The sequence below is a fragment of the Hydra viridissima genome, unplaced genomic scaffold (assembly GCF_058129835.1).
Source record: "Hydra viridissima isolate aposymbiotic clone 2 unplaced genomic scaffold, HvirCarnegie_v1 scaffold_2, whole genome shotgun sequence".
Classification (NCBI taxonomy): Eukaryota; Metazoa; Cnidaria; class Hydrozoa; order Anthoathecata; family Hydridae; genus Hydra; species Hydra viridissima.
The window spans coordinates 18,173,044-18,199,598 of record NW_028324301.1 but is presented as its reverse complement, the minus strand read 5'-3'; the positions used below and the strand labels follow the sequence as shown (position 1 = coordinate 18,199,598).

Sequence of the window (26,555 nt, the reverse complement as noted above, 5' to 3'; positions counted from 1 at the left end):
TTCTTTTTATTTTAATCCATAGAGTCAAAAAAACTCGATTTGATCATCACAACTAAAGTTAGTTTTTACTGCGTGTTTAAAGACAAGATTTGAAGTTGCGGTTTTACATTCATTTTAGTTTAAACATTTAAATAGAATCATTTTTTTATTGTTTGAATTATAATATAATGCAACCAATAGCATTAGTATTTTGTCAGCTTAAAACTTAGTATAGTAGTATTAAAAAATTTTTTTAATCGATTGTATCTGAAATAAAAGTATTTTAGTATTTTATAACGACCTTAAACACCACAGTACTGTGACTGTTTTGATTGCAGTTTTTTGAGTTTTTTGTTGTTAAGGTTAGGCTAAATGTATATATATATTTTTTATTAATCAATGGCCTGTCATGTCATTATTTCGGATTGTTGCAGTCGGCAATGTTAATGGTTGTTGAATATAGTTATTTAGCTAACAGCAGAAATAATAAAAGCGGGAAATCTTCTCGCCTTCACTTTCCTTCCACAGCCATTTGCAGCCTCTCAAAAAGAAGAGTTACTTTGCCGCCGGAAGGCATTTCGTTCTGGTTTCCAATTAAAAATAGTTGATCGTGTTTTTTTGGCGCTAACCAGTACAATAAAATCTAATAATACAAGCATAGTATTACAATCAAAAATAATTACTTTAATCGACAATAAATATTTGTGTAAGGTCTTGTATGTAGCAGCCTGTTAATCTAAATTTTGTAAAAAATCTACGCCAGATGTATAGAGTCTACACTCATTACTTCACGTGTTGCCAATTTTATAAATGAAAATTGAACTTTATGACAAAAATCTAATTTCATTTAAATCAAAATGTCAATATATCGCATCATTATGGTGGATTAAATCAACTAGGAGATTGAGTCAACCTTTTTTTTACTTTGAAAGTTTCTTATGTAGATATATAAATATATTTTTAAGTAATATTTGCAAATAACATTAAAGTTATTTAAATAAATAGTTAGTTATAATTTACAGTTAAACAAACAATAAATATTTTGGTTAAATAATTGAAATGCAATACAGTAATGTAAATATAATGTAGGAAGTTAACAGTTAGTTTTAAACCTAACCAGGCTAAAATAATTGCAAATCCCTAACCAATTTTAGATATATTGGGGCATTAATTTTATACAAATGAGTAAAAATGCAATTAATAATATCAGATGATATCATTTGAGCAGCAATGTAATGCTGTTAAATAACTTTCTAAAGATGATATCAAGAGTGCTCATGTATCAGGTATATATACGCATGCTTATACATATATTTTTTGCTTTTCTACTCCAATTTTCTGGTTATCATAAACATAACTAAATGTATAGGAAATATAAAATACATTCTCAAACTTTTTAGGAAAGAAGACCTTATCAATCATGATTAAAAAACTATCTGATTCATGGAGGCAGCAAAAACAAGGATCATCTGACCAAAATCATGATATTCTCTTTAGTAAAATCAAAAACAAAAACGATGAGCAAAATATTGGAAAATTACAAATTATATCTCCTATGTCATCTAAAAAAGTCAAGAATCATACAGAGGTTTGCCTAAAAATGTTTTGATTTATTTTAATTTTAATTTTTTTTTTTAATTTATTTAGTTTCTGTATAACTAAACTATTGATTAGCTGCTACATTTGAAGGGTTTAGTAGGAAATATTTGTAAGCAATTTAACTGTTTTTTGAAAAACGAGTTTGAATTTTTCTATCAAGTTCATATACCTATATGTGTTGATAATTAGAAATGAATATAATTTTATTTTCATCATGCATGCTAAGATATTTGGACAATTTTTTCTTATGTTAGTATTAGATTATTAGCTATGATTAAACTTACATCTAACCTAATTCTGTTAAAGTTGACATTAGGCTATGCCTAATGTTAATTCTTAATTTCAAATTTAACAATAAAAGAGTAAGTTCACAGGGTTTTCATCCTTTGCTAAATAATCAGTGAAATTTTATCAAGAATTAATGTTCTCATTAATATATTATGACAAATATATTAAGATTAGAATTTGTTTTCTGACATTATTTTGGCATTAGCTATAAAATTGTGCCAGGCCGTGCACCATTGTTTGGAAAAGATGGTAATCAGATGAAGCAATGTCAGGAGACTATGGCAGGTGTGGTAAAACCTCCCATTTCAGCATTTTCACCGGTTGCGCCACATAGGGGTGAGCATTATCATACAGCAGAGTTACTTTGTCATGCCTTTCCTTGTATTGCGGCCGTTTTTCACTGCACTAAGCTGGTCCCACCAAATACAGAACATAACCTTGGAACCATGGATATTGGGTCTGGCTGTAGAAATGTGGTCAGGCAAACCGTATGATTTTCTGCTTTTTGGGATTATTCTAATAAACCCATTTTTCGTCCCCAGTCACAACACAGTGAAGAAATCCCTTCCATTGTTGTATTTGAAGCAGCTGTTCACAAACAAACAAACACCATTCAATGTCCCTCAGCTTCAACTCGTACTGCAGCCAATTTCCTTGCTTCTGAACCATTCCTAGTGCTTTGAGGCACTTGGAAATGGCTGGCTGAGTCTCATGTAATGTTTCTGCCAACTCTTCTTGGGTTTGGTACAAGTCTTTGTTGAGTAAAGTCGTCAACTTCAAACACTTTTTTCCCTTCCACCGCAATGCCAGTTTTTGATGTTGAAATCACCGCTCTTGAAGCATTGAAACCATTCATGACAGATTTTTTCACTAATAGCTGTCTCACCATACGTATCCAAGATTTCTTTGAATTGAATCCATGAAGTAAAACCTCCCACAGATGACAAGAATTTGGCTTATAAACTGACATTTTAAATTGATTAAAAATATATGAAATGAGTAGAATATAACTTATGTTTGGAAATGGTGTTTTTGACAGACATATAAAGTTGCCAAATGACATTTTAGATCCAACAGTTTAATTCACCATTATCTCTAACAGCATCTATCAAAAAATGGCAGAAGCAAAATTATATACCTAATATTTCAAATGAAAAATCGATGCCACATGTATTATTTTTATGTATTTTGTGCTATTTTTTAATTTTAAAACTACAAAAAAAAAAAAAAAAAAAAAGAAAAGAAAAAGTGGTTTGATTTATATACCCTTAACTTTATTAAATATCTGATGATGTTTCAATTTATTAACAAGTAAGGCTAAGTATCTAAATGTTTTTCCTTGACTCATGATTTAGTTATATAAAAATGTAGATTATAAATGATCTTTCATACAAAATTTGTAACTTATTTTGTGTAACATCTCTTATGTTATGTATTCATGTGAAAAATCTTTATTTGTAAATACTACATAACTTCTTGTTAAAAAATATATATTTTAGTAAAACTAGTGAAGTTGTAGAGCTTAAACTATTACTCAATTCCATTTTAGGTTTCTGGTATTTCATTGGTTGACTGGGACTTTGGTGATTCAATTCTGTTAAACTTCAATAAAGATGATGATAAAAATCATGAGTATCCCAAAATAAATGCAGAAAATTCCAGTTCTCTTTGTTCTACTCCATTTTCTCCAAAAAAAAACCAAAAAATTTTAACTGATGCAAATGTCATTCAAAGTGAGGCTTTCAGCAATGCTAACAGTTTATCAAATTTCAACCTTCCATTAACAGTTCTTGAAAAATACAAAAAAAATGGTATTGAAAATTTGTTCCCTTGGCAACAAGAATGTTTGTTGACTGGAAATGCACTAGAAGGGGGTATGTTGGTTTGGCATATTGATATAAGTTGTATTACATGCATGTTACGTAATTTTTTGGGTAGATGGGTATCATGTTATTGATAAAATGTGAGATTATTAAATGTAATGATTAAAGACTGCGAATTTTAAAATTTTATTGCCTCACATTTTTACTTTTTTAATATATTGTTAAAATGCCTACATATAATAAAACAATTATTTTAGGAAATTTGGTTTATTCAGCTCCAACAAGTGCTGGGAAAACATTAGTTGCAGAATTGCTTATGCTAAAGCGTGTTATGAAGACAAAGAAAAAAGTTATTTATATTCTTCCTTATGTTAGTGTTGCTAGAGAAAAGGTCTATAATTTGAGGGTAAGTTTTATTTTACTTAAGAAATTCTTGTTTCTCTTCTTTTTTTTATTTTTTGTTTTTTTCCTTTGAAAAAATCTTGTTACAATAATTAGGATCAGTTTGAAGATGCTGGTATCACAGTTGGTGGATTCATGGGGAATGAAAACCCTGCTGGTGGTTTGAGTACAGTAGATATTGCAGTATGCACAATTGAGAAAGCAAACTCTTTAATAAACAAATTAATGGAGAGCAAAAAAATCTGTGACCTGTGCTGTGTAGTAGTTGATGAGATGCACTTGATTGGTGATCTTAGTCGAGGCTACTTACTTGAGTTATTACTTACTAAATTAAAATACTTAACAGCAAATAATGATGCAGCAATACAAATTATAGGCATGAGTGCAACATTACCAAACCTACACATGCTAGCATTGTGGCTAAATGCCCACTTATATTTTACAACTTTCCGTCCAGTTCCTTTAGCAGAACATATAAAAGTAGGAAATCGTATTTTGAATAATATTGGAAAAGAAGTGTCATTAGTTGCTGATTTTGGCAACATTAAGGGTGATGAAGAAGGAATTATTCCATTGTGTGTTGAAACGATAAAAGATGGAAACTCTGTGCTTATTTTCTGTCCAACAAAAAATTGGTGTGAGAAACTTTCAGAAACAATAGCTAACTTTTTTATTCAGAATCCTACTGGAATCTGTTTTAATAAACCTACTTCAGAAAATGATGTTAAAAGCCCTGGTTTTCCATTGATTAGTAAAGTCTTAATTGAAGATGTTATAGAACAGCTAAAACGTACACAGGTTGGGTTAGATAAAATGTTGGAGAAAGTTGTTCGACAAGGAATAGCTTATCATCATGCTGGTTTGACTTTTGATGAGCGAGATATTTTAGAGGGTGCATTTAGAAGAGGTGTCTTAAGAGTTCTTGTCGCTACATCAACCTTATCATCAGGTATCTTTTAAAAATCTAATATTGGATAATTTAAAATTGATTTTATGATATTTATGTATATTTATGATATTTATGAATATTAATGATATGTATGTGTGTGTGTATGTATGTATGTATGTATGTATGTATGTATGTATGTATGTATGTATGTATGTATGTATGTATGTATGTATGTATGTAACAGGTGTGTTAGTATGTAACAGTTGCTCACCAATTATTTGCTCTAACCGCATTAATAATGATGGTATTGGCTGAAAAATATTTTATGTGAACTATTTTTGAATTGCAAAGGTCTTAGTCAATTATCAGTTGGGCACTGCAAGTAACAGTTAATTGAATTGAATTGTTCATTAAAAACAAAGTGCCCAAATTAGGTCAACAGACATGGAAAAAAAGTGCTTTTTATGTCAATTCTCATCCTTGTGGCAAAGCCTATATTATCCCACCAATTGTATTCACCAGATGATGCTCATTTGTTCAGATCAATTGGACATCATGTTTAGTTTGATTTGTTTGCATTGTGTTACTACTTTACTTGGATTTTTGATAAAGCTACATTAATGCATTTCTCTATTTTTCCAGAACAAAGTGAATTATGAAATTTCAAATGCTGTTGCATTGTCATGGGCCATCTACTTTCACAAAAAGAACCCAGAAAATATTATTGTAATACATGATGAGAAATTTTATGGTAATACAGAATTTCAGTCTATTTTCAGTATTTATTTTTCAAAACAAACTTACTTGATATGCCAATAAATAGGGTTAAAAATGCAAAAATAATTGTGGTCAGTAATTTGTTGTCTGTTCCATGATTCAGTTTAATTGTGTCTATGATTTCCAAGATCATGAAAAAAATCTCTTGATGCTCTAGTTATCTTGAAATTACAATGGAATACTAGCATCTGAGACTGTATGGAACAAATTTCCTCTTATATATTTCCTTTAAGTTGTTGGATAGTTTGAGGCTTATTTACATTCATCTTTTCTTTAAGATATCCCCAAGGAAAAATGTCTGGTGCTGTTAAATCAGGTGATTATGGAGTTCATAAAAAAAAGGGATTTTAAGAAATTATTTGATCTTTAAACATTACAGTTAAAATTTGTATAGTGGCTTTAGTCATATGTGCAGTTGCACCATCTTTCTGCTACCAATAGCCTGCCATATTTACTTTCTTAGACTGAACAAAATTTACCAGTATTTCTCTACATGGTTCATCAGTTACAGTAACTGCATTTTCATCAGGATCCTCAAAGAAGTGAAGCCCAATAATGCTTTCTGAAGTTACTCCACACATACTGTAATCTTATGTGGGTACAATTGACTGCATGAATATTACATGGATTTTCGGTACACCAAAATCTCATATTCTATTTATTCACATGTCCATCCAAATAAAAATGGACCTCATCTCCCATGGTACAGTTGTGATGTTAATTCTTGCAATATCCTGAACTCTTACAGTGTAATTTAGTTGTTGTTTCAAGTCTAATGGTTTTATAGGTTGATTAACTAAACCTTGTATAAATGCATGTTCAAGCTTCTTTGAATCCACTGCAATGGCCTCCATAATATTCTAAGCTCTTGAGAACATCTTTGAGTTAATGTGGTTGGATTGTCTGCAATTCTGCGCTGCACATTTTCCATATTTTTAGGCGTACGTGCTGAGAGACCTTGTCCAGGTCAAGAACTATCAGCAACAGAACCCTGTTCCACCAGAAACCACCAAGTCAATTGTTGTTGGCTTAGTAGGAGAATACCTAATATTGAAATGGCACATAAAGGATCTCTGTGTTGTAATTGGGTGTTTATTTTCAAAATAAAATTCAATTATTTAGTTGTAAATTTATTCATGATTAATCTTTCAATGAGTTTACTTTATAATACTTATAATAACAAAAAAAAAAACCTAAATGATAAACATTTTTCTTTGTGGGTATGTTCATGTTTGGTAGCTTTAAAAAACAATTGCCTTAGACTGAAAAAGGAGAAAAATTAATTGATCTTGTAAAAAATAATTACATTAATAACTTTAATAATTTTAGATATTATCTTAAATCAACCTTTTAAGTTCTAGTTATCTGAACTTTCTTCTTGTGATAATGTTAAAAAAACTTAAAATAGATATTTAGAGAACAGCATAAAATTAATTTAGACAAAAATCACTAAGTGTACATTAGAAGAATGGGCACTGTCATTCGAGATTCTCATTAAAGAATTTTGTTTTATAAATTTTTCTTTTTAAACATTTCTGTTTTATAAATTTCTTGTTAATATAATTAGGTAATTCATTTCTTACATATTTCTTTCTCATTGTTTCTTCTTGTTAGCTTATTCTTCTTATTTTTTTCTCACTGCCAGACTTTTTAATTGTAATGGACTGAAAATGTTGGTTTTTATTACTAGAAAAATGTCTTCATTCTGTGGATAGCTATGGCTGATACAAAATTATGAAAACAAGAGATCTTATGTACTTACCATAAAATACCAGAGCAATAAACACAAATATATTTTGAAACTTTCATAAACATGATCTATACCAACTGTACAATGGTTTTTCAAACATTCAGTGCAAGTTGATCAATGATTTCCAACTATTCTTTAATTTATGAGTTGTCATATTTCTTTTTCAATTGTTTTTTTTTCTTGCACAATTCCTAGAAATGTTCTATTAGCCTTAGGTTGGGTCATTTCACTCTTTTATTGCAGTCAATTTTTTTTTCATCTAAATAGTTACACAAATCATACATAATGTGAGCCAGGCATTTCTGGCCAGGAGATAATGTTGCTATCTTGCTTCAGATTTTATAAATGGAACTACCCTTTGAAGTAAACATATTTATCTAGTGTTCCAGACATGGTATAAGGTTCAAAAACTTGATCACCTGGAGCACCAAATTGTAGCTTAGAGATGTTTAGTATAGAAATTTTTTTGTTTTAACTTCAACATCAACCTTGCGGTGCTGACAGTATTTCATGATTAATTGGTGCCTAGGATAGATCAAATGGACAGTAAGTTTATTTCAGTATTGATTAACTGGTACCTAGGATAGATCAAATGGACAGTAAGTTTATTTCAGTATTGATTAACAGGTACCTAGGATAGATCAAATGGACAGTAAGTTTAATCATCCATAATATAGAACAATTCACCTCTAGATATGTCTGAATGTTTACAAAATCTAAGTGATCTTTCAGCTCCATTTTTTGATTAATCATATTTTTTAGACCAAAAGACCTTCATAGATTTGGTTCTGAATGCCTTCTCTCCATTTACTATATTTAATACGTTTTAAAAGTTACAGGCTTATATATGTTTAGCTAGTGTTTGGCTTACAAATATATGATTCTTGATCTTCTTCAATTGTTTATCAGTTAACACAGACAGTTGTGGACCTGAATTTTTTTATTACACAATTTTACCAATATAATATTTTAATACTTTACCAGCATAATGTTTTAATACTTCTTTTTTTACATACTTTTCTTTAAAGTGTTTGTTGTTGACTTTGTTATTGATTATTGTTCAATTATCTTAGCATCCTCACACTTTTTTGACTTTATTGTTAACATAATTTCAAAGCCAGTTGTAACTCAACACATCATAATTAGTAAAACCTGGTAAATCAAAAAATATAAAAATAGTTTAATGGTTTAAGCACAAGAGTTATTTAAACATCATGCAACTAAACCTTAACCGTGCCTTACCTGATTTGAATTTATTCAGTGTTCTATTCTTGCCATTGTTATCAGTAAGTTTAACTATTTATTAAAATGTCGTTACTAGCTCACATCAATAAATATTTATAAAAATATTTATTGATGTGAGCTAGTAATGATGAAATCATTTTCTGTCACTGCGCTGATTAAATATTCTTAACATTGTCAGTTCAATATATTAATGGTTGATCACTCAACAACAGGTTCATGAGGAAGATAATGTGTGGTAAAGTATCAACATGAATGTGACCTGCAAAACTAACAATATTGTTTTGAAACATGATCTGAAAATAACAACAAAGAAATATGCAGTTTGTAAAGCATATTACATGAAAAGTTGAATTAAATGCATGGTTTAGTTATTTCTGTACACCATCTTATTGTGAACACTTTGTTTGCACTTTGTATGCAGTATGTAACAGTATGCACTTTGTTTTTGGAACCCCTATTCTTTTAAAATGTTGGCAGAAATAATAAAACCATCGCAATTAATACCTAAAGTTGAAAGACACCAAGTTTCTTGAAAATTGGAACTGATATCCTAATGTAGCTGTGTGTAAGTTTATAGACAAACATGAAAATTTGTGTATTAAGGTAATAAAGTGTATTCTTTCTTACATGTTTATCTAGGTGTCAATCTACCAGCACGTAGAGTTATTATTCGATCACCCATGTTCCATGGGGAACTCCTTGACCCAATGGTTTATAAACAAATGTCAGGTCGTGCTGGTCGTAAGAATGTTGACTCAGAAGGTGAAAGTATTTTAATATGTAAACCAACTGAAAAGCAAAAAGGGCTATCACTATTGACTTCAGACCTTGTTCCTGTTTACAGTTGTTTGCTGCGTAAGTTATTCTGTTTTTTTTTTTTCTCTTGAGTTTATTTTAAAAAACTTCATGTCAGTAAATCATTTGTGAATGAGATGTTATTGCATTATGTTTTCCTTATTTTTTTTCTTTATTTTTATGACTTTGTAACTAATTATTTACATGAAATTCATTTTAAAATACTTTTATTCTACGTATATCTTTGAAGAGTTTTTTTAAAAGAATCATTTTTTTTTTTAAAAAAAAAATAGATGGTGAAGGGGACTCAAAAACATTAAAGAGAGCCTTACTTGAAGTGATTGCAGCTGGAGTAGCGAGTCGACCTGAGCATGTTCAAATGTATGCTCAGTCAACATATTTGCATGTGTGTCTTTCTTCTTTGAGTGTCAAAGATGCCGAGCAATCAGTTATCGATACAATGACGTTTTTAATAAACAACGAGTTTATTAGATTGGAAAAAGCCACTAATGAGGTAAAGTCATTTGTTTTTTATGTTGACTTAACAATTTTTAAGTCAAAAAGTAAGTAATAAAAGTTGAAACCCTATTGGAGAATTGGAAGAAAATTTTGGTTTGGAAGGAAATTTTCTTTTCATGAAGACTTTTTTAGAAAATTAAATCAAATTATTTTTAAATTTCATCACTTCACCTTAGTGGTAAAAACCTAAGTAAAGATTGTTAAAATTTTACATTAGGTATAAGTTTGTTGATACTTTCTGCCGACTGGTTTCTATCAATTTGAAAGTGATTTTCTTCATTAATCAACATCAGCTATATCATCAACAAAGTAATTGATATTCAGGAAATGATACTTTTTGAAGTATCACGAAGTCATGACTTTTCTTGTCCGCCTGAAGAATTCGGTGAAGGCCAAAATGACAAAAGTACTCTATCTGCGATATGTTATATCGTTATATTCAAGGTATTCACATGCAGAAGTTTTGGCTTAATGAGGAAAAAAACGTATACATTTTAAATTTCTTTAAAGTCACCAAAAAAATCATTTCGCAAAGCAGAGATGGTGTTGTTCTTAGTATCTATCGAAATGAATTATATAATTTTGGCAGTTGATGATTTGTAACTTGTTATTGGTGTAGAGAGTTTCATGAAAATTTTTTGTCATTATTTTATAGTATCTACTAAAAAGACTTAAATTTGCTGGGTTTTCACTGGTGGAGAAAAAAAATGACAGAAATCATTAAAAGCCCAAAAAGAATACCCTAAAACTGTAAGAGATCATCGTTAACAGAAAATGACAAAAGGGGCTCTGAGCATAGGTTTTTAGCACACCTTTGTTAACAATTGGAAGTATTGGTTATATGTTGTACATTTGATTGGTTGACTTCAGCAAATTTACATCTCAGGAATCAGCTTTAAAAACACAGTCACAATAATATCCCTACAATATTGGTAGTTTAGATCAGTCACCTTTGCCATGTCAAAACTAGTGCTTCTCGGTCAAGACTCCGGGGGTAAATTATCCCATAATCCCTAGGTAATCAACCAAGTTTCCGGCAACCCTGCTAATTTTCCTTAATACATTTGAAAAAATCTTTCTAAAGATATCAAAAAGAGAGTAGCAAGGTTCTTGATTTTAATCAAATGGTTTTAATACGGATTAAAAATAGCGACTTAAGAAAAATAGCTAAATAACATTTATAGACTAAAGTATTGTTTGTTAAGAAGATGGTAGACATGCGTTTAAAAGGTGTCAGCTAGTTAGAATTTAGTTAACATCTGATATCTGGTAATTTTTTCTTGTCTTTTTTTTTCTTGTCTTTTTTTTTTTTTTTTTTTTTAACAACACTTGTACAAAAAACAAAGCCTAATGTGATATCACAAAGCTTAATGTGATATCACAAAGCTTAATGTGATATCACAAAGCTTAATGTGATATCACAAAGCTTAATGTGATATCACAAAGCTTAATGTGATATCACAAAGCTTAATGTGATATCACAAAGCTTAATGTGATATCACAAAGCTTAATGTGATATCACAAAGCTTAATGTGATATCACAAAGCTTAATGTGATATCACAAAGCTTAATGTGATATCACAAAGCTTAATGTGATATCACAAAGCTTAATGTGATATCACAAAGCTTAATGTGATATCACAAAGCTTAATGTGATATACAAAAAAAAAAATTGATTTTAAAAATAACACTTTTTGATAAGTTCTGTGTAGGCGATCTGTAGTCAAAGTATTCAAAGGGATCTGGATCCAATAGGCACTAGATAACTGACCTCAAGTCTGTTTTGACTGCTTTTTTTTTTTAAACTATTCGAGAAAACTGTATTCAGACTTGATCGGCTATCTGAACACCAAATAACTTTAACGATAAAGATCAAGTATTCCAAAACCGATTTAAAAAAAAAATATTTCAGTTCGCTAATTAGTTTTTTAGCCAAAAAAATTTTTATTGAAAAATACCCACAAGAACTCGAATAAATAGGAAAAATCCCGCAAATCATCAATTAAACACTAAAGAATCAATTTTCTTGGAAACATTCGAATTGATCGTGTGAACAACTAGACCACGTTTGCATCATAATCATCAATCATTTTAAATATTTAAATTACCATCAACCATAATTTATCTTAAAATATGCTCAAATGTATTTAGTAACTTTTTTTTAACCTTGCCTAGTTAATCTATGGTAAGGCCTTTTTTTTCTGAACATTTTTTTTCTGCTACATAAAACTCGAAGCTTTAGAAAGATAACAATGAAAATACAAAGATGGTTTCCTCGAACGACTGGTAAAATTTGAAGTTAAAAAGGCAGCTGGTTGGTTTGGCTAAAAATTAAAAAACTCATAAATCACAAAAAAAAATTAAAATAGTGGTGGAAATCCAAGGCAGCTTCAATTCGATCTAGATGTTATTATCTACTTAGCTGAGCATTGCCTCCTATTAAGACCAATATCTTCAAAATAATAATGTCCGAATATGGTCCGCATCAAGCACTGCACAATTTTTCCCGGTAAGTTAAATTACTTTCTTATTAAAGTGCAAGTTATTTCAGGAATTCAAATTTTCTATTTCACCCCTCTCCCCTTTTATTGCAGATTATAAGAGATCATCGTTTAAAATGAAAAATATTGATATTCATTTTATCTTCTGACCAACGTGTTCTAATTTAAAATTTAAAAAAATATATAAAAAGCCACCAAAACACTAATATTCTCCATTTTCTCAACATTGGTTTTGTTGCTTCAACCAATATTCTAACAGCGACATGGTTTTTACGATCGCAACGATTAACTTTAGAATAGGACGACAAAAGGGACATTGTTTTTCATAAGTTTTACATTTTACAAAAATAGACCAGACGATAGCTAATAAGTTCACTATTCTAAAGATTCAAAATTTGAAATCTTGCAGATTTTTTAATTACCAAATTGCTTTCCATGAAATGTAAAAAATGCGTGTGACCTTGTTTGGCACAACACCGTCCAAATATCAAATTAATGAAATAATCGATAAATATTTCAATAAATAGTCGATAAATGTAAAGAAAATCAGCTGGAACTATCTATATGCACTTAATATCATATCAGCGTTCTATTTTTTATTAAATGAATCTTCGAATCCAAACAATAGTTTCGTTAGATTCTATCTCTTTGACCCAAAATGGAGCAGTTATTAAAAAATAAACTTTAGGCGATACTACTGTGGTTCATAGAGCAATATTGCCAGAAGTTTATTTGCAAAAATGTAGAATTGTCCTATGTGTACTACACTGTAACATACGGCAAAATTATGGACGTTGACTTTTGAACCCTCCGCCCCCTTATTTTTACTACGCATAGTTTTAACAAATTATGCGTAAATATATACGCATGCATGAGATTCGTAATTTTAGAGGCGTTAATGATATGAGCATTAGCGTTTTTTAGAACACTTATTTTTTGGATCAAGTTGCAAACAATTACGTAGTTTAATAAAAGCAAAAAATTTTAACACTCAAACTTAAAAAGAATAATAACTAGTTGATAAAAATATGGCTATTAATTGAACATTATGATGAAAACACTTTCACTTTTGGAATTAAGTTAGTTGAAAAAATGGCGGATAAAAACCTTATAAGTTATTTGTTTTTCTGATTGAACTTTGTGTATTTTGGGTTGGCCAAAAAGTATTTTCCTTATACATTTCTTTAAATTTTGGGCGATGATCTTTCATAATTTGCAATCAAAATAAAAAGCTCTAAATTATCTACGGGGCATTAGAGTTATAGCGGGTTTCGCTTAAGAAAAAAAGATTTCATAACAAGACTTATAATTTCTGTCAGCTATTTAGTCAAGTTAATTTTGATCTTTTAGAGAAATTTTATCAAATGTGTATATAAATGAATTTGTGATGAAAAAATAATCTAAAAAGTTAAATATTTAAAAAAATATCTATTAACTATTTACAATAATTACAGGAAAACTAATTTTAAGTAACAAAAACCAGGTCGGTAAATGTTTTGGAATTTGAATTGCTCACGTTGAAAATATGGCAAATTTTAGTGATTTGCTGGCTTTTTTCTTCTTCGTGTTTAAGTTAACGTTGGTCAAAAAAACAAAAAACCTATTATTCTCCTTTTTTACGACGAAAATCGTTGTTTAAGGTGAAGGAGAAAAAAAAGATCCGCGAATGTTTCGCGAAAATTACTAATCCCAATGTTAGTTTTCGCGAAAATTGCTAATCCCAATGTTAGTTTTCGCGAAAATTACTAATCCCAATGTTAGTTTTCGCGAAAATTACTAATCCCAATTTAAGCAATCAAAAGAAAAAAAGTAATTGCGTAATAATGACGGGAAATTATTAATCACAGGTTTTTGTTATGAAATAACTAATTATTCTAGCTAAGAAAGCTATTAAATCGTTTTGACGGGGCGTAAACCAACTCTAGGTAATTACATAAAGACTTCTGTTTTATTCATCGGGTATGCTACCATCTGTTAAAAAAAAAAAAAAAAAAAGAAAGGTGAAAGATTATAATGGTATACAAATATTTGCAAAAGATATCTATTTTTTAATTTCTTTTCGTTTTCATTTTAGATGTGAGCGAGCTGTCTCAGATGTTTCATCTTCTAAAGATCAAACTTTTCAATCTGTTTTCATGAGACTTAAAGTTTGGTTGCATTATTTGGCCTCGAGTCATCTTATACATGCTATAGCTACATATCATTCACCCGCATATTTAGTTTAGCACCGGTGTTACTGCACCGACACTAAAGAGAATTGTGGTAAAAATGCGTAACGCGCTTTTTTCATCTTAGGCAAACTTACACAGAGCTGTAAAGTATATATAATTTTTTCCCTTTTTGTAGCAGAAAGAGTAATGAAGTTTAAAATAACGGTAAGATTACGCAAATAACCGTAAAGGATTTCGGATTTACGCATTTTTATACACTGTTACCGCACTGCGGTAATCCAGTGTGAAGTGTTAATATTTTACTCCGTTATAATTTTACTGCGCAGCAAAATTTTTATGTTAAAGTTTTAACATTAAAATTCTACTGCGATCGTTATTATTTTACTGGCATCAAGTAAAGCAGAAATGTTAAAGTTTGTAGGTGGGAGGGATAAGAATGTAGTGTTAGGAGGCACTTATTGTAGGATTCTGTATGAGGAGAAAAGAGGAAGTACATGATTTGTTAAATTAAGGGTACTTCAATTTTTCTTCCTATGAAACTATTATGTAATGCATACATTAAATGATAGGTTATTTTCCTGGGTAGATTTAGACTCACTTTTACCTAAAGTTTTGTATTTTCCTTTATTCTTAGCATTAGAAAACTTCACCTTTAGGAACACATCAAATAAGTTCACCTATAACTGAAAGCCATAAATTATTGACGCATATATCTGACGAACGAGTTCAGAAATACTTACACCAGGACTGTATATACTTGTAAAACAACATGAAAAACAAGTGGAACCAACAACAGTGCATTATAAATTTTTCTCATTTTTTAATGACAAAATAAGAGATGTTAGTTGGTCGAGTTTAGTGGATGCTAGATATTTGAGTCATGTTTGTATCTGTCCTGTGAATGTCCTGAACCACACAATTTTGTCAATTCTAATAATCTTTGCAATACTAAGGATTTCTACATCTGTAGCTCATATACAATCTGTGGCCATACCACTTTTAGTGAGATACCTTTCTACGTCATCACTTAAATATCCTGATAAGAGACTGGAGCAAGGTTTTGATATCATGTGTTTCGTAACCAGATCGCGAATACATGTTGATATTCGGAACCTGTCAGCAAAAACAAAGTTGCTTGAAAAGAACAATTTCCATCAATTTTTTAACATGAATTTTCAAATGGTACATTTTCTTTTCCTTCAATAAGATCTGGTATAACAAATATTTTGAACCCTTGTTTTTCAGCAATTTTTTGGCAAATATCGTTAGAGGGATGTTTCATTAGGTTTCTTGATTGGCTCACCATTCTAAAGATAATTCCTACATTTTTGAATTACTTATAGAAAGTATTTCTTTTGCAATGTGTTATTCCCTTTACTGTTCTTTAATAAGCATGTGGAATTTGATAAAATATTAAGAATTTGATATGGACCCAGTCACGAGAAAATCATTTTTGCACCTTTCCTATCATCTCTTAAGATTTCTTAAAAGTACTTTCTGACGAACAGAATATTTTGATGTTGCTGCATGCTTTCTGTCAGTCTGTTTTCTTTGTTTCCTTTATGAACAAACAATATTGTTTATGGCTTTTTTTTTAGCTCCTCTTTTCATTTTGAAAGCTTTTTGTAAAACCTCTTTATCATAAAAAGGATAGCATTCATCAACATTGTGTCTATGTACTTTACATCGATTGGAAGGCAGGGGGTTGTCGGTTATACATAAGGAAAAATGGTGAATACTTCCATTGAATTATTTACTTTAACACAGAGCAAAAAAGATTCTATCTAAAACTGACACCCAACTTTAAACATTTTCATTTAAGACCTTGACGATTGCCTTCTTAATTGTTTGATTCTGTTTCTCTACAAGGCCCTAGGCTAGTGAATGATAAACCGAGGTAGCATGCTTTTGAGTACTATCATGTCATGTAATGCAATAGATACAGAGTTTACAAACACATGACCTTGGTCATTCATTTGTATTTTAAAACAGCCGTGTATGCATATAACCTAATAGAGAAAAGATGCTATTGATGCGACTGTTTTGTTGCAAAGAGGTTCAGCTTCAGCCCATTTAGAGAAATAATCGATAGGAAAAATCGCATATTTGAATCGGTTTGATTCAGGTAATTGAACTAAATTCACACCGACTTGCTTCATTACTTGTTGTTCCACTTTAATAAGTTTTAAAGCAGGAGACACTTTCAGATTTCTCTTAGAGGTTTTTTTAACATCGCTTACATTGATTTGTATGTTTTGTGATATCCTCCACTCTTTAATGCTAAAAAAATCTTGTAGATATTTGCTTTCTAACCGAATGATTACCAAGGTGGCTCACCTACAAGATACAAAAGTTTGTATCTAGACATTGAAATAAAAAAAATAATTATAAATAAATGATTTTTAAAACGTTAAAATTATTTTTGAAATTTTAAGTTAATTAAAAACTTATATTTCCACTAAATAAGTTTTCCTCATCTTGCAAATAGCTTTTTTGCATTACATCAATTTGTTCTCTACAATATCAAAGTTTTTAAATTGCCATTTAAAGTTTACTTTTTTTCCCTCTCTCTTCTTTACATCTTCAGGAAACTTTTTGCCATTCAAATATTTCCTAATATTATGAAAGTTAATATTTTTGTACATCTAGAAAATGTTGAAAAAATAAACGTCACAAAACGTAAATTAAAAAACTCGTAAAGTAAAATAATAATGACAACAGTGAATTTTAATGTTGGAACTTTACTGCGCAGTAAAATTTTAACGACAGTAAATTAAAAACGCTAAACCGGTGCTTGAATTAAATTACTCCAAACTTTGTTTCGACGAATTTCTTTTTGAAGATGGCCAATTTTAATGAAAGACGAAGTGTAAAGTAAACATCGGAAAAGCCTCCGGAAAGATTATGCCATCTTAGAAAAGCCACCAATGCGTAATGTTGCCAAAAAAGTTTGTGCTATCGACCAGGGAGCCAACGTATGTGCTCTGAAGCAAAGCCACGAAATTGCCTCCAAATATTAAAGGTCAAATGCAAGAATCTTCAAATCTGAAAAATGCTTGCGAAAACATATCAATACCTATCTTGAAAGCTAACCTATTATTTGAAAAAATTTTCTGACAATGATTTTTAACTCAAATTGAGCGCTTGATTTCATATCATTTCATATCGAAATTGCGCACTGTTATAAGAAAATAAAGAATGAAAATAAAGATTTCACTCTTTATTTTCTTATAACAGTGCGCAATTTCGACTGAACTTAAGAAATCTAAAATATAATAAAAACAGAGCAGTCAAATCCGTCAAAATGTACTTCTTACAGTCTATTTTTCGCAACCTGTAAGTAAAAAGGAAATCTACCAATTCTATAAAGAGTTGCATTACCCAGGTAGTTTACTTTGGTAAGTTACTCTGTTAATTTTCGGGATTTAGGTAAGTATTTCAGGATTCAGGTAAATTCCATACTGGTAAAATCCAATTTACCAGAAAACTTTATCACTGGAATTTACTTGAATAAAAATTCATCGTCTGTTTTAAAGCTTCAGTGATTTATGACTTTTTTTACAAAGTGCAGATTTCTCTGAACAGCTATCAAGATCGCTTCGACTTCATTGGAATCCTTTTTTTTTTTTTTGTTTACGGATACCTAGACTCGTCTTTAGGGCACAAACATTAAGTATTATTTTGCGAGAAAAACGCCCAGACTGTTTAAAGTTTACCTGACTCTCCCTCTCAGTTATGTTTCTTTAATGATTTTGCTACCCGGGCAGCAAAAAAATTTAATCGAATTGGATTTTACCCAAAAACACCAATATACGTTATTATCCGGATAATTTCTGTTAGAATCGGTACAATTCCTCGTTATACTGAGTGCACCGATCTAAACATATGCATCCTACTAATCAAAATATTCTCTTCTAAGTGCTTTCTTTTGCAATATAGCCAGAGCAACCAAGTGTATATGTTCACGCAAAATTTTAAAAAGTTATCTCAAGAATCTTATTCTTCCAGCTGGTTTTTAAACGTTTTTATCGGGTTTTTAAGCTAATTTTAAAACCTGTGAGAATGGGTCTCCTGTTAATAGTTTAATTCGGTTTTGATTACCGATAACCTTTAAGAATCAAAAAGATAGCCTAAAGTCGGTTGTCTGGTGCCTAATATCCGAGTGTTAAACTCGACAATCCCTTTCTCTAATGATGGATTTTTTATGCAGTAATATTTAGTTTCTGATTAGAAATCAGTGGATAGTGATGGAGAAACAGTGGATAGTGAGAAAGATTGGTTTTTTAAATAATTTATTAACATTTTATTTTTTAGTGTTGTTAAATAAGACTAGCTTAACCCAGTCATGGAAAATGGAAATGGATTTAGTTCTAAACCATAGCAATATTTTGATGAAGAGATGAAAATACTACCACTTGCATTAAATGGCAACCAACGTGTAAACCATTTCTGACGAACTTTGTCATTTAAAAATCATCAGGAAGTAGAAGCAAATAAAAAATGAAATAAGACAAAATAAAATTCATCATAACTGTTAAAATTTTAGATTCGGAAGTTCGAAATATCTTACGCAAAATTGAGCCATTTATTGAAAAATTATTGAAGAAATCATTTGTAGATGGTTGGTTGTCAAGAGATTTCTTAAAATCCGAATGTATGAGAAAAGTCTTATCTGATCAAGATATGCTGTTACCAAAAAAATCAGACAAATTTTCCGAAAACCAACAATGTTTATGAGCTTACCACCTTTAGCAATTTGTGATGTTTGTGATGAAAAAAAAAGCTACGATTTCATATGAATATTAACAGTTACACAAATCTCAGAATTCTGTTGAAAACTATGCAAACTGGATTTTCAGTCAAATCAAAATGAGAATTTATTTGCTTTAAGAAGTATTGAACTCACCGAACTGCAAATTGACTTGATTATTGTTCAACTTTTTACAAACGTTTGCAGAATAGCACGAAACTCGCTGTTCCAAAAATGAAATCTACAAATGTAAATAAACTTTTAATACAATAAAGAGCTCAAAATAATACTGGCTGTCAGGAGAAGGTGGAATTTTTTTTAATGCTGGAACAAATTATACTTTAAAAAAAAAAAATGCGTGTTAAAAACTTTGATGGATTTTGTATTGTTTCAATAAAGCTCGCAATATTTTCGAGGATTTTTTAGTCATGTAGTAACGTTGTTGCAACATATAAAAAAAATTTGCACAACACAACACTACTTGATGCAGATTGTGCATCTGTTTATTTAGGATGATTTCATAGCATTAGCTTTGCGAGGAGTTACTAGTTTTTTTAGAGTACTTTCGATATTGTTAGTAAAGGTGAGTTTCCACTCATCCGTTTTTACTACGGGAAAGGGAAAGGGAAGGGAAAATTAATCACGTGAGCGTGCGCAGTTTGTAATTTAATTTTGAAAATTATTCACTGCGCATGCTCAAGTGATTAATTTTCTCATCCCTTTCCCTTTCCCGTAGCAAAAATGGATGAGTGGAAGCTCACCTTAAGTGTTCGATCGGAATTATCTTAACGAAACTATCTTCCGATAATTGGTATCGAACAATCGGTAATTTCAAAATATTTTTCAAAAAAATAAATCCACAAAAAATTTTAACGATGAAATTAATCTAAAACTAAATATAAGTTTTTTGTACTAAAAAACATTTAATCATCAGTTTTTATTAAGTTTGTTGAGCAAACGTTCGTTGCTGCATCGAGGAGTTTAGACATGGATTGGATATCCTTCACACATATTTTGTGTTAAGTCTGTGATCTCTACAAAGGTTGGAGCTGGTGATTTAGTGACAGAAATGTATGGGTCTGTGTTTTTAGGAATTCAGGTATCAGTGGTAATTCCTACCTGGTTTTTATGTCTTGCAATTCTTCACGAAGGATTTTGTTTTTGATTTTGGTGCTAGTGTAGCAGTTCTCATTGGAGTGAAAGAAAGCGTTACTAAAAAGCATACAGCAACTTCACAGAATACTCTCATGGGAATGGGAGTTTGTAAAATTGTGTTAAGGTCTCATTGAAATAAAAATGAAATGCTCCTTGATTTAATCTTTACATTAAGCATGGTTTTTTTTTTTTAAAAAAAAGACTGACAGAAAGTGTGATTAGCAAAATCTCATACTATTTTGAAAAAAAATTTAAACAACATTTACTTTTTTAACATACAGGAAAAAATGTCGAGTCGATAAATCCTGAAAACTTCTGTGGGGATCTCTTTCAAAAATAAGGTTTCTGAATTTTCCAAATTCAAATTTGAATTCGAAAACTTGGAATACCGATAGTTTCGTTTCGATAGTTTCAATTGTTCTGATAAGGTCCGATATTTCGAAAGTCAAAGGCTGAAGCTCAGTTATTAGTGTCGTTGATAAGCGCAAGAAATAGTTGTACATTCTTTACTAATGTTTTGCGAAGAACCTATGAATAGTTTTAACTTGAAAGAACTCTCACTAATTGCATGCATTTAAACGTTTTTGCGCACTAAATCTTTTTACAATTGGAAAATGCTATTAATATGGGATGTAATATGATGTCATTCTAAACGAAATGGAGTTTGTGAAAAATAATGCCCCAAAAATGTCTTAAAATTGTAACTGTAACTCCTACCTTCAAATCACTTTACACTTTAGAATTGAATTTTCAAGATTAAAGGAATTGAATAATAACTGAAAAGATGAAAATTTCTTTGGAACATTTAAAAACGTCTCTTTAACGACTAATCTCGCATCGTAACGATTAACTCTCGGTATGCAAGTATTGAACGATTAAGTCTCGTCTGGAGCTTTACAGTGAGGAAATTCCACTCTAAAATTCTCAAAAACTTCTTGTTTTTTCAATTACCATGTAATAATTTAAAACTGGATTTTTTAAATTATTCAAAACATTTTTGTTTTTTTTGTTTGTTTTTTTCCTTTTATTCTTTTTTAGTTGAGGAAAATTTTTTCTAGAGCAACCACAAGATAAAATCAGAAAACAGCATAAATTTATCTTAAAACTTTATCAAAGTTGAATCATTTCGTAATTTTTTCCAAGCAATGTAAGTTTGCTACATGTAGGTGATAATAAAGAAAACAATATATAGGAAAAAGATATCGAAATATATAACACGTATTTGAAACTGACATATTTTGTTGTTGTCATTATAATCGATATGATATGAGACGTTTTATTGCCACAAATCTTGTTTTCAAAAAGAATAGAAATTTGATAAATATTGTTTTTTGCTGAGAAGGTATGGTAAATCTTCCAGTATTTATCGAGGAAGATTTGAATTTTAACCCCATTTGCCACCATAGCTAGATTATTATCATAACCTAAGTTTATCTAATTCACCCCTTTTTTTAGCTGGGCGAGATTTCAGAGAGTTATTTTGCAACTCAACTTGGTACAGCTACTCTTGCCTCCTCACTTTCTCCTGACGAAGCACTGCTTGTACTTCGTGAATTAACAGAAGCCAGGAAGAGGTTTGTTCTTGAAAACGAACTGCATATCATTTACCAAGTGAGTGAAAAAACGTTTTTTTTTTTTTACAAAGAAACTAAAATGGATCGTTTAATCTTTTTCTTAAGTTTAACTATATTTTCTTTTTTACAAAGAAACTAAAATGGATCGTTTGATCTTTTCTTTTTTACGAAGAAACTAAAATGGATCGTTTGATCTTTTTCTTAAGTTTAACTATATTACGTCTGGTTCAGGTCACACCAATTTATTTGCAAGATCAATGGCCAGAACTAGATTGGCAAATTTATTATGAAATTTGGGAAAAACTTCCGGCTGGTTTTAAAGCAGTCGGGGAGTTAGTTGGCGTTCAAGAAAGATTTTTAACAAGAGCAGTTCAAAATCGTGTTCAGCCGAAAAACGAGGAGCAGACTCGCGTTCTTCGCATTCATCGAAGATTTTATGCAGCTTTGATATTACAAGATCTTGTTAATGAAGTTTCACTTTCTAAAGTTAGTAATCGTTTTAAAATCAACCGCGGTTTGCTACAATCCCTGCAAAACACTGCCTCAACATTTGCTGGAATGGTGACTGTTTTCTGTCAAAAGTTAGGCTGGTCCTGCTTAGAATTGTTACTTGAGCAATTTCAAAGTCGATTATCGTTTGGTGTGAGCAGAGAGCTGTGCAACTTAGTACGTATTCCACTTTTAAGTGGTTTTATGGCACGAATGTTTTATGAGAAGGGATACCAAACTGTTAGCACTTTGGTAAATGCTTCCGTAGAAGACGTTGCGCGGATCTTAAGAGATGCTGTTCCTTTTGAAAGTAAAAATGATTCGCACAAAGTTAGTCATCAATTTAAAAGACGAAAAAATGCAAGAAATATATGTTTGGTAGGTCAAGAGGGTCTCACTGATCAAAATGCAGCATGTTTAATTATTGCAGAAGCCAAGCGTATACTTGCTGCTGATGCTGCTTTATTAGGAATCCCTACTGATAAGAAAATTGATGCTCAATCTTCTATCACCAAGAAAGAAAAATCATTTCCGAAATGTTCCAGCAGCTCTTTGAAAAGAGAAGCAATTAAAAATTCTGAAAAACGTAGTGGTTTTAGTAAAAGACGATCAAGTTCGTTTGAAAATTCATTTACAAATCAAAACAAGAAAGTATATTGTATGGAAAGAGTCGAAGCGTTAAAAAATGTTAAACATGTTGACGAGAGTGTCAAAATGTTCCCCTTTAAGGAGAACCTAGTTACAAACAAGTTTGACAATTTAACCAATCATAATTTAACAATTCAACCTCTTCAAAATGTACACAGCAAAGATAAGTTGCCTGAATCAACTGCAAAAAATCAAGAAATGCATTTTGAATTAGTAAATCTCTTCCAACCCTCAGTTACAAAAACTGATAATAAAAATCTGACTGCAATCCAAGCACAGCATAAAAATCCCTCTTTTCAACCAGAAAATGAAATCAATTTATCGGAGTTTTCTCCGTGTTTAATAAATAGCCCAAACGAAGAAATTGTAAATCCAATATTTGTAAAATTGTCAGAAAAGAATGAGAACTCTTTAAGCAAATCACTTTTAAGTGCTTCGTCTGAAAGTTCATCGAGGTCCGATGAAAATTTCTCTTGCAGTCCCATTAACTTTTCTCTAAGAGTATCGAGCTCAGACAATATGAGCGATGATGTCATGATAGTTCCTCCTTTACAATTGCTTGATAAGTTTAATGATGCATTAGTTTCTCGTTCTAGTACCCCATCATGCGTTGCGAAGGCTAAAAAGAATTCCCTAAAGGAAAACGAAAGGTACGATGAAGAACTTGCAATCGACTCGTTGTGCGGCTTTACATTCAGTGAAACGTTTCCTGTTAATACAAAGACTCTAATCAATGATAGTTGCGTGCAATCTCAAGATAAAGACTTTCTCATTATAGATGTTGGTTTTGACAAAACCCTATTTCTCACTTTCCTTCAGGAGTGGAGACAACAACCGAGATTTAGCATTTGTCTAGCTTGCGAAAGTGCATCTGAGGATTTAAACGACAGAATCAAAGAGGAAGTTAAACAAAAAACGCCACAAAGACCTAAAAGTTACGATAACGCTGATTCAGATGTAAATATAACTGGAGTAGCTGTGTGTTGGGGATCAAAAGATGCTTACTTTTTAAGCTTAGGATCGTTCGAACCTATTGAAAACAATTTTGATAACGTAAAAGACCCTAAAACGGCCGTTGATTTAAGTTTGAAAATGCGAGTATCTGCACTAAAATCCCTTTTCACGAGTAAAACACAATGTGAATTGATTGCCTTTGAGATGAAAGAACAATTAAAACTTTTACATCAGCTCGTTGGAACTTTGCTAATCTCAGTAAATCTTTTAGATCCTAAAGTAGCGCATTGGATGTTGCGTCCAAATGATTCAGAAAAAGATCTTCAAGCCCTAGCGAGTCAGTTTTTAAATGAAGAGTTTGTTGAATTGGTTAAAGGTAAGATAATTCTTTTTGCTCACATAATAGTATTTGAAATTTAATAGCTTTCCGGTTTTCAGACAGTTTTGTAATTTTTAATTGTTCTACAAGTTAAAATTTGAACAAGAGTTGCAATTTTATTTTAATAGCAGCAGGAGGTTGTTCCAAAGGTTTAGGAGTTGACTTGCATTCAAAGTTTGACGGGCGGACACGTGCATGTGTAGAAGCAGTTACAGTTTTTCATCTTATGGAGGAAATGCAAGCTCAGCTAAAACGTGAAGAGCTATTGAAACCTTTTGTTGAAGTATAACCGTGTTTTTTTGCTCGTCTCACTATTCTGAAAATTTTTTCACAGTAAATTAATGAATGTGTCCATAATGACTAATATAAATACATTTTTATTACAGATAGAGATGCCTACAATTCGCACCTTGCTAGTGATGGAAATTAACGGCATCGGTTTCTCAGAAGTAGAATACGATAAACTAAAGGGTATTTTAAAAGGAAAACTTGACTCTATTCAAAAAGAATGCTATAAACTTGTTGGATATGTGTTTTCTCTTTCATCACATGTAGATGTTTCTAAAATCTTATTTTCCGAATTGAATTTGCCACCTAGTGGGGATTTTAATATTCCTCAGCAGAGACAAATGAGAAGCAACGCTTCTGGAAAGAAGTTAAAACCGATGAGCACTTCAAAACCAATTTTGGAAAAGCTGAGTAAGTTGCATCCGTTGCCCAAATTAATTTTGGAATGGCGCAGAATAAATAGTGCTCTCACCAAAGTTTTGTATCCAATTCAAAAATTAAAGCGCTCTTCAGTCATCTTACAAATGCAACGAATATTTGCAGAAGTGATATACAGAAGCAGCACCGGTCGGGTAACGTTCTGTGAACCTAACATTCAAAACGTCCCAAAAGAATTTGACATAAGACTTCCTAGCTTTATTGTGAAAAGCCCACCTCATCAATATATTAGTAGTAAGAGATATAAAAAAAAACAATTGGTTTCGTCAACTAGACCCGTTTCAACTCAGCAACACGATGGATTTAACTCTCCTCTCCTTGGTGAAGTGTTTACTGTTAGCATGCGTAGTGCCTTTGTACCTTTTTGTTCTGCTATAATGGTAGCAGCCGATTACGAACAGTTAGAACTAAGATTGATTGCGCATCTTTCGCAAGATCCGAAGCTCATTGCAGCTCTAAACGAATCGGAGGATGTTTTTAAAAGTATTGCGGCCGAAATAAATCATGCGGATGTCGTCGATGTTACACCAGTACAAAGGCAACGTGCAAAACAAATATGCTATGGGATTATTTACGGAATGGGAACAAAGGCATTGAGTGAGCAGCTTGGGGTCGAAGAAAACGATGCTTCAGATTATATGGAGCAATTTAAAAATCGTTTCAAATGTGTCAAATCTTTTATACTAAACACGATTGACGAAGCGAGAGTCAATGGGTTCGTTAAAACTTTAGGAGGAAGAAAACGATACTTACCAGCAATCAATTCAAAAAAAATCAAAGACAGATCACAAGCAGAAAGACAAGCTGTAAATTCAACTGTTCAAGGATCCGCTGCTGATCTTGTGAAAATTGCTATGAATAATATCAACATCAAATTAACTGAAAAATTTGGTACCAGTTGCTTCGACAGGGCAGGAGATAGTTGCCAACCGAGAGGCGCATTCCTTGTGTTACATCTTCACGACGAACTTTTGTACGAAGTGAATAGAGAAGATGTCAACACGGTCATTAATCTGATACGCGAAGAAATGGAGTCAGCAATGATTTTAAGTGTTAAAATGCCCGTAAAAATAAAAACTGGTTCATGTTGGGGAAGTTTAAAAGATATATAGCAGTTTTTCTAAGAAATCTGTTTAATTTTT

At 31.1% G+C, this 26,555-nt stretch overlaps 1 protein-coding gene and 1 long non-coding RNA gene across 3 annotated transcripts; both read left to right on the top strand.

Moving 5' to 3' along the window:
• Window positions 1–264: 264 nt before the first annotated feature.
• LOC145182445 (DNA polymerase theta-like) lies at window positions 265–26,555 on the top strand. 2 transcript variants are annotated; one of them, XM_090077359.1, is made up of 11 exons: window positions 265–1,265; window positions 1,380–1,567; window positions 3,416–3,740; window positions 3,947–4,095; window positions 4,188–5,040; window positions 9,392–9,607; window positions 9,841–10,061; window positions 22,099–22,254; window positions 22,449–24,684; window positions 24,819–24,970; window positions 25,074–26,555. In XM_090077359.1, exons 2-11 carry the CDS (start codon window positions 1,400–1,402, stop codon window positions 26,523–26,525), a joined length of 5,928 nt encoding a protein of 1,975 aa, XP_089933485.1. In that variant the 5' UTR covers window positions 265–1,265; window positions 1,380–1,399; the 3' UTR covers window positions 26,526–26,555. The 2 variants fall into 2 exon arrangements, with proteins under 2 accessions (XP_089933485.1, XP_089933484.1); XM_090077358.1 differs by having other exon boundaries at window positions 24,816–24,970.
• On the top strand, window positions 10,285–15,444 carry LOC149892292 (uncharacterized). The gene is made up of 2 exons (XR_016449497.1): window positions 10,285–12,575; window positions 14,642–15,444. It is a non-coding gene; the product is annotated as an uncharacterized LOC149892292 (long non-coding RNA).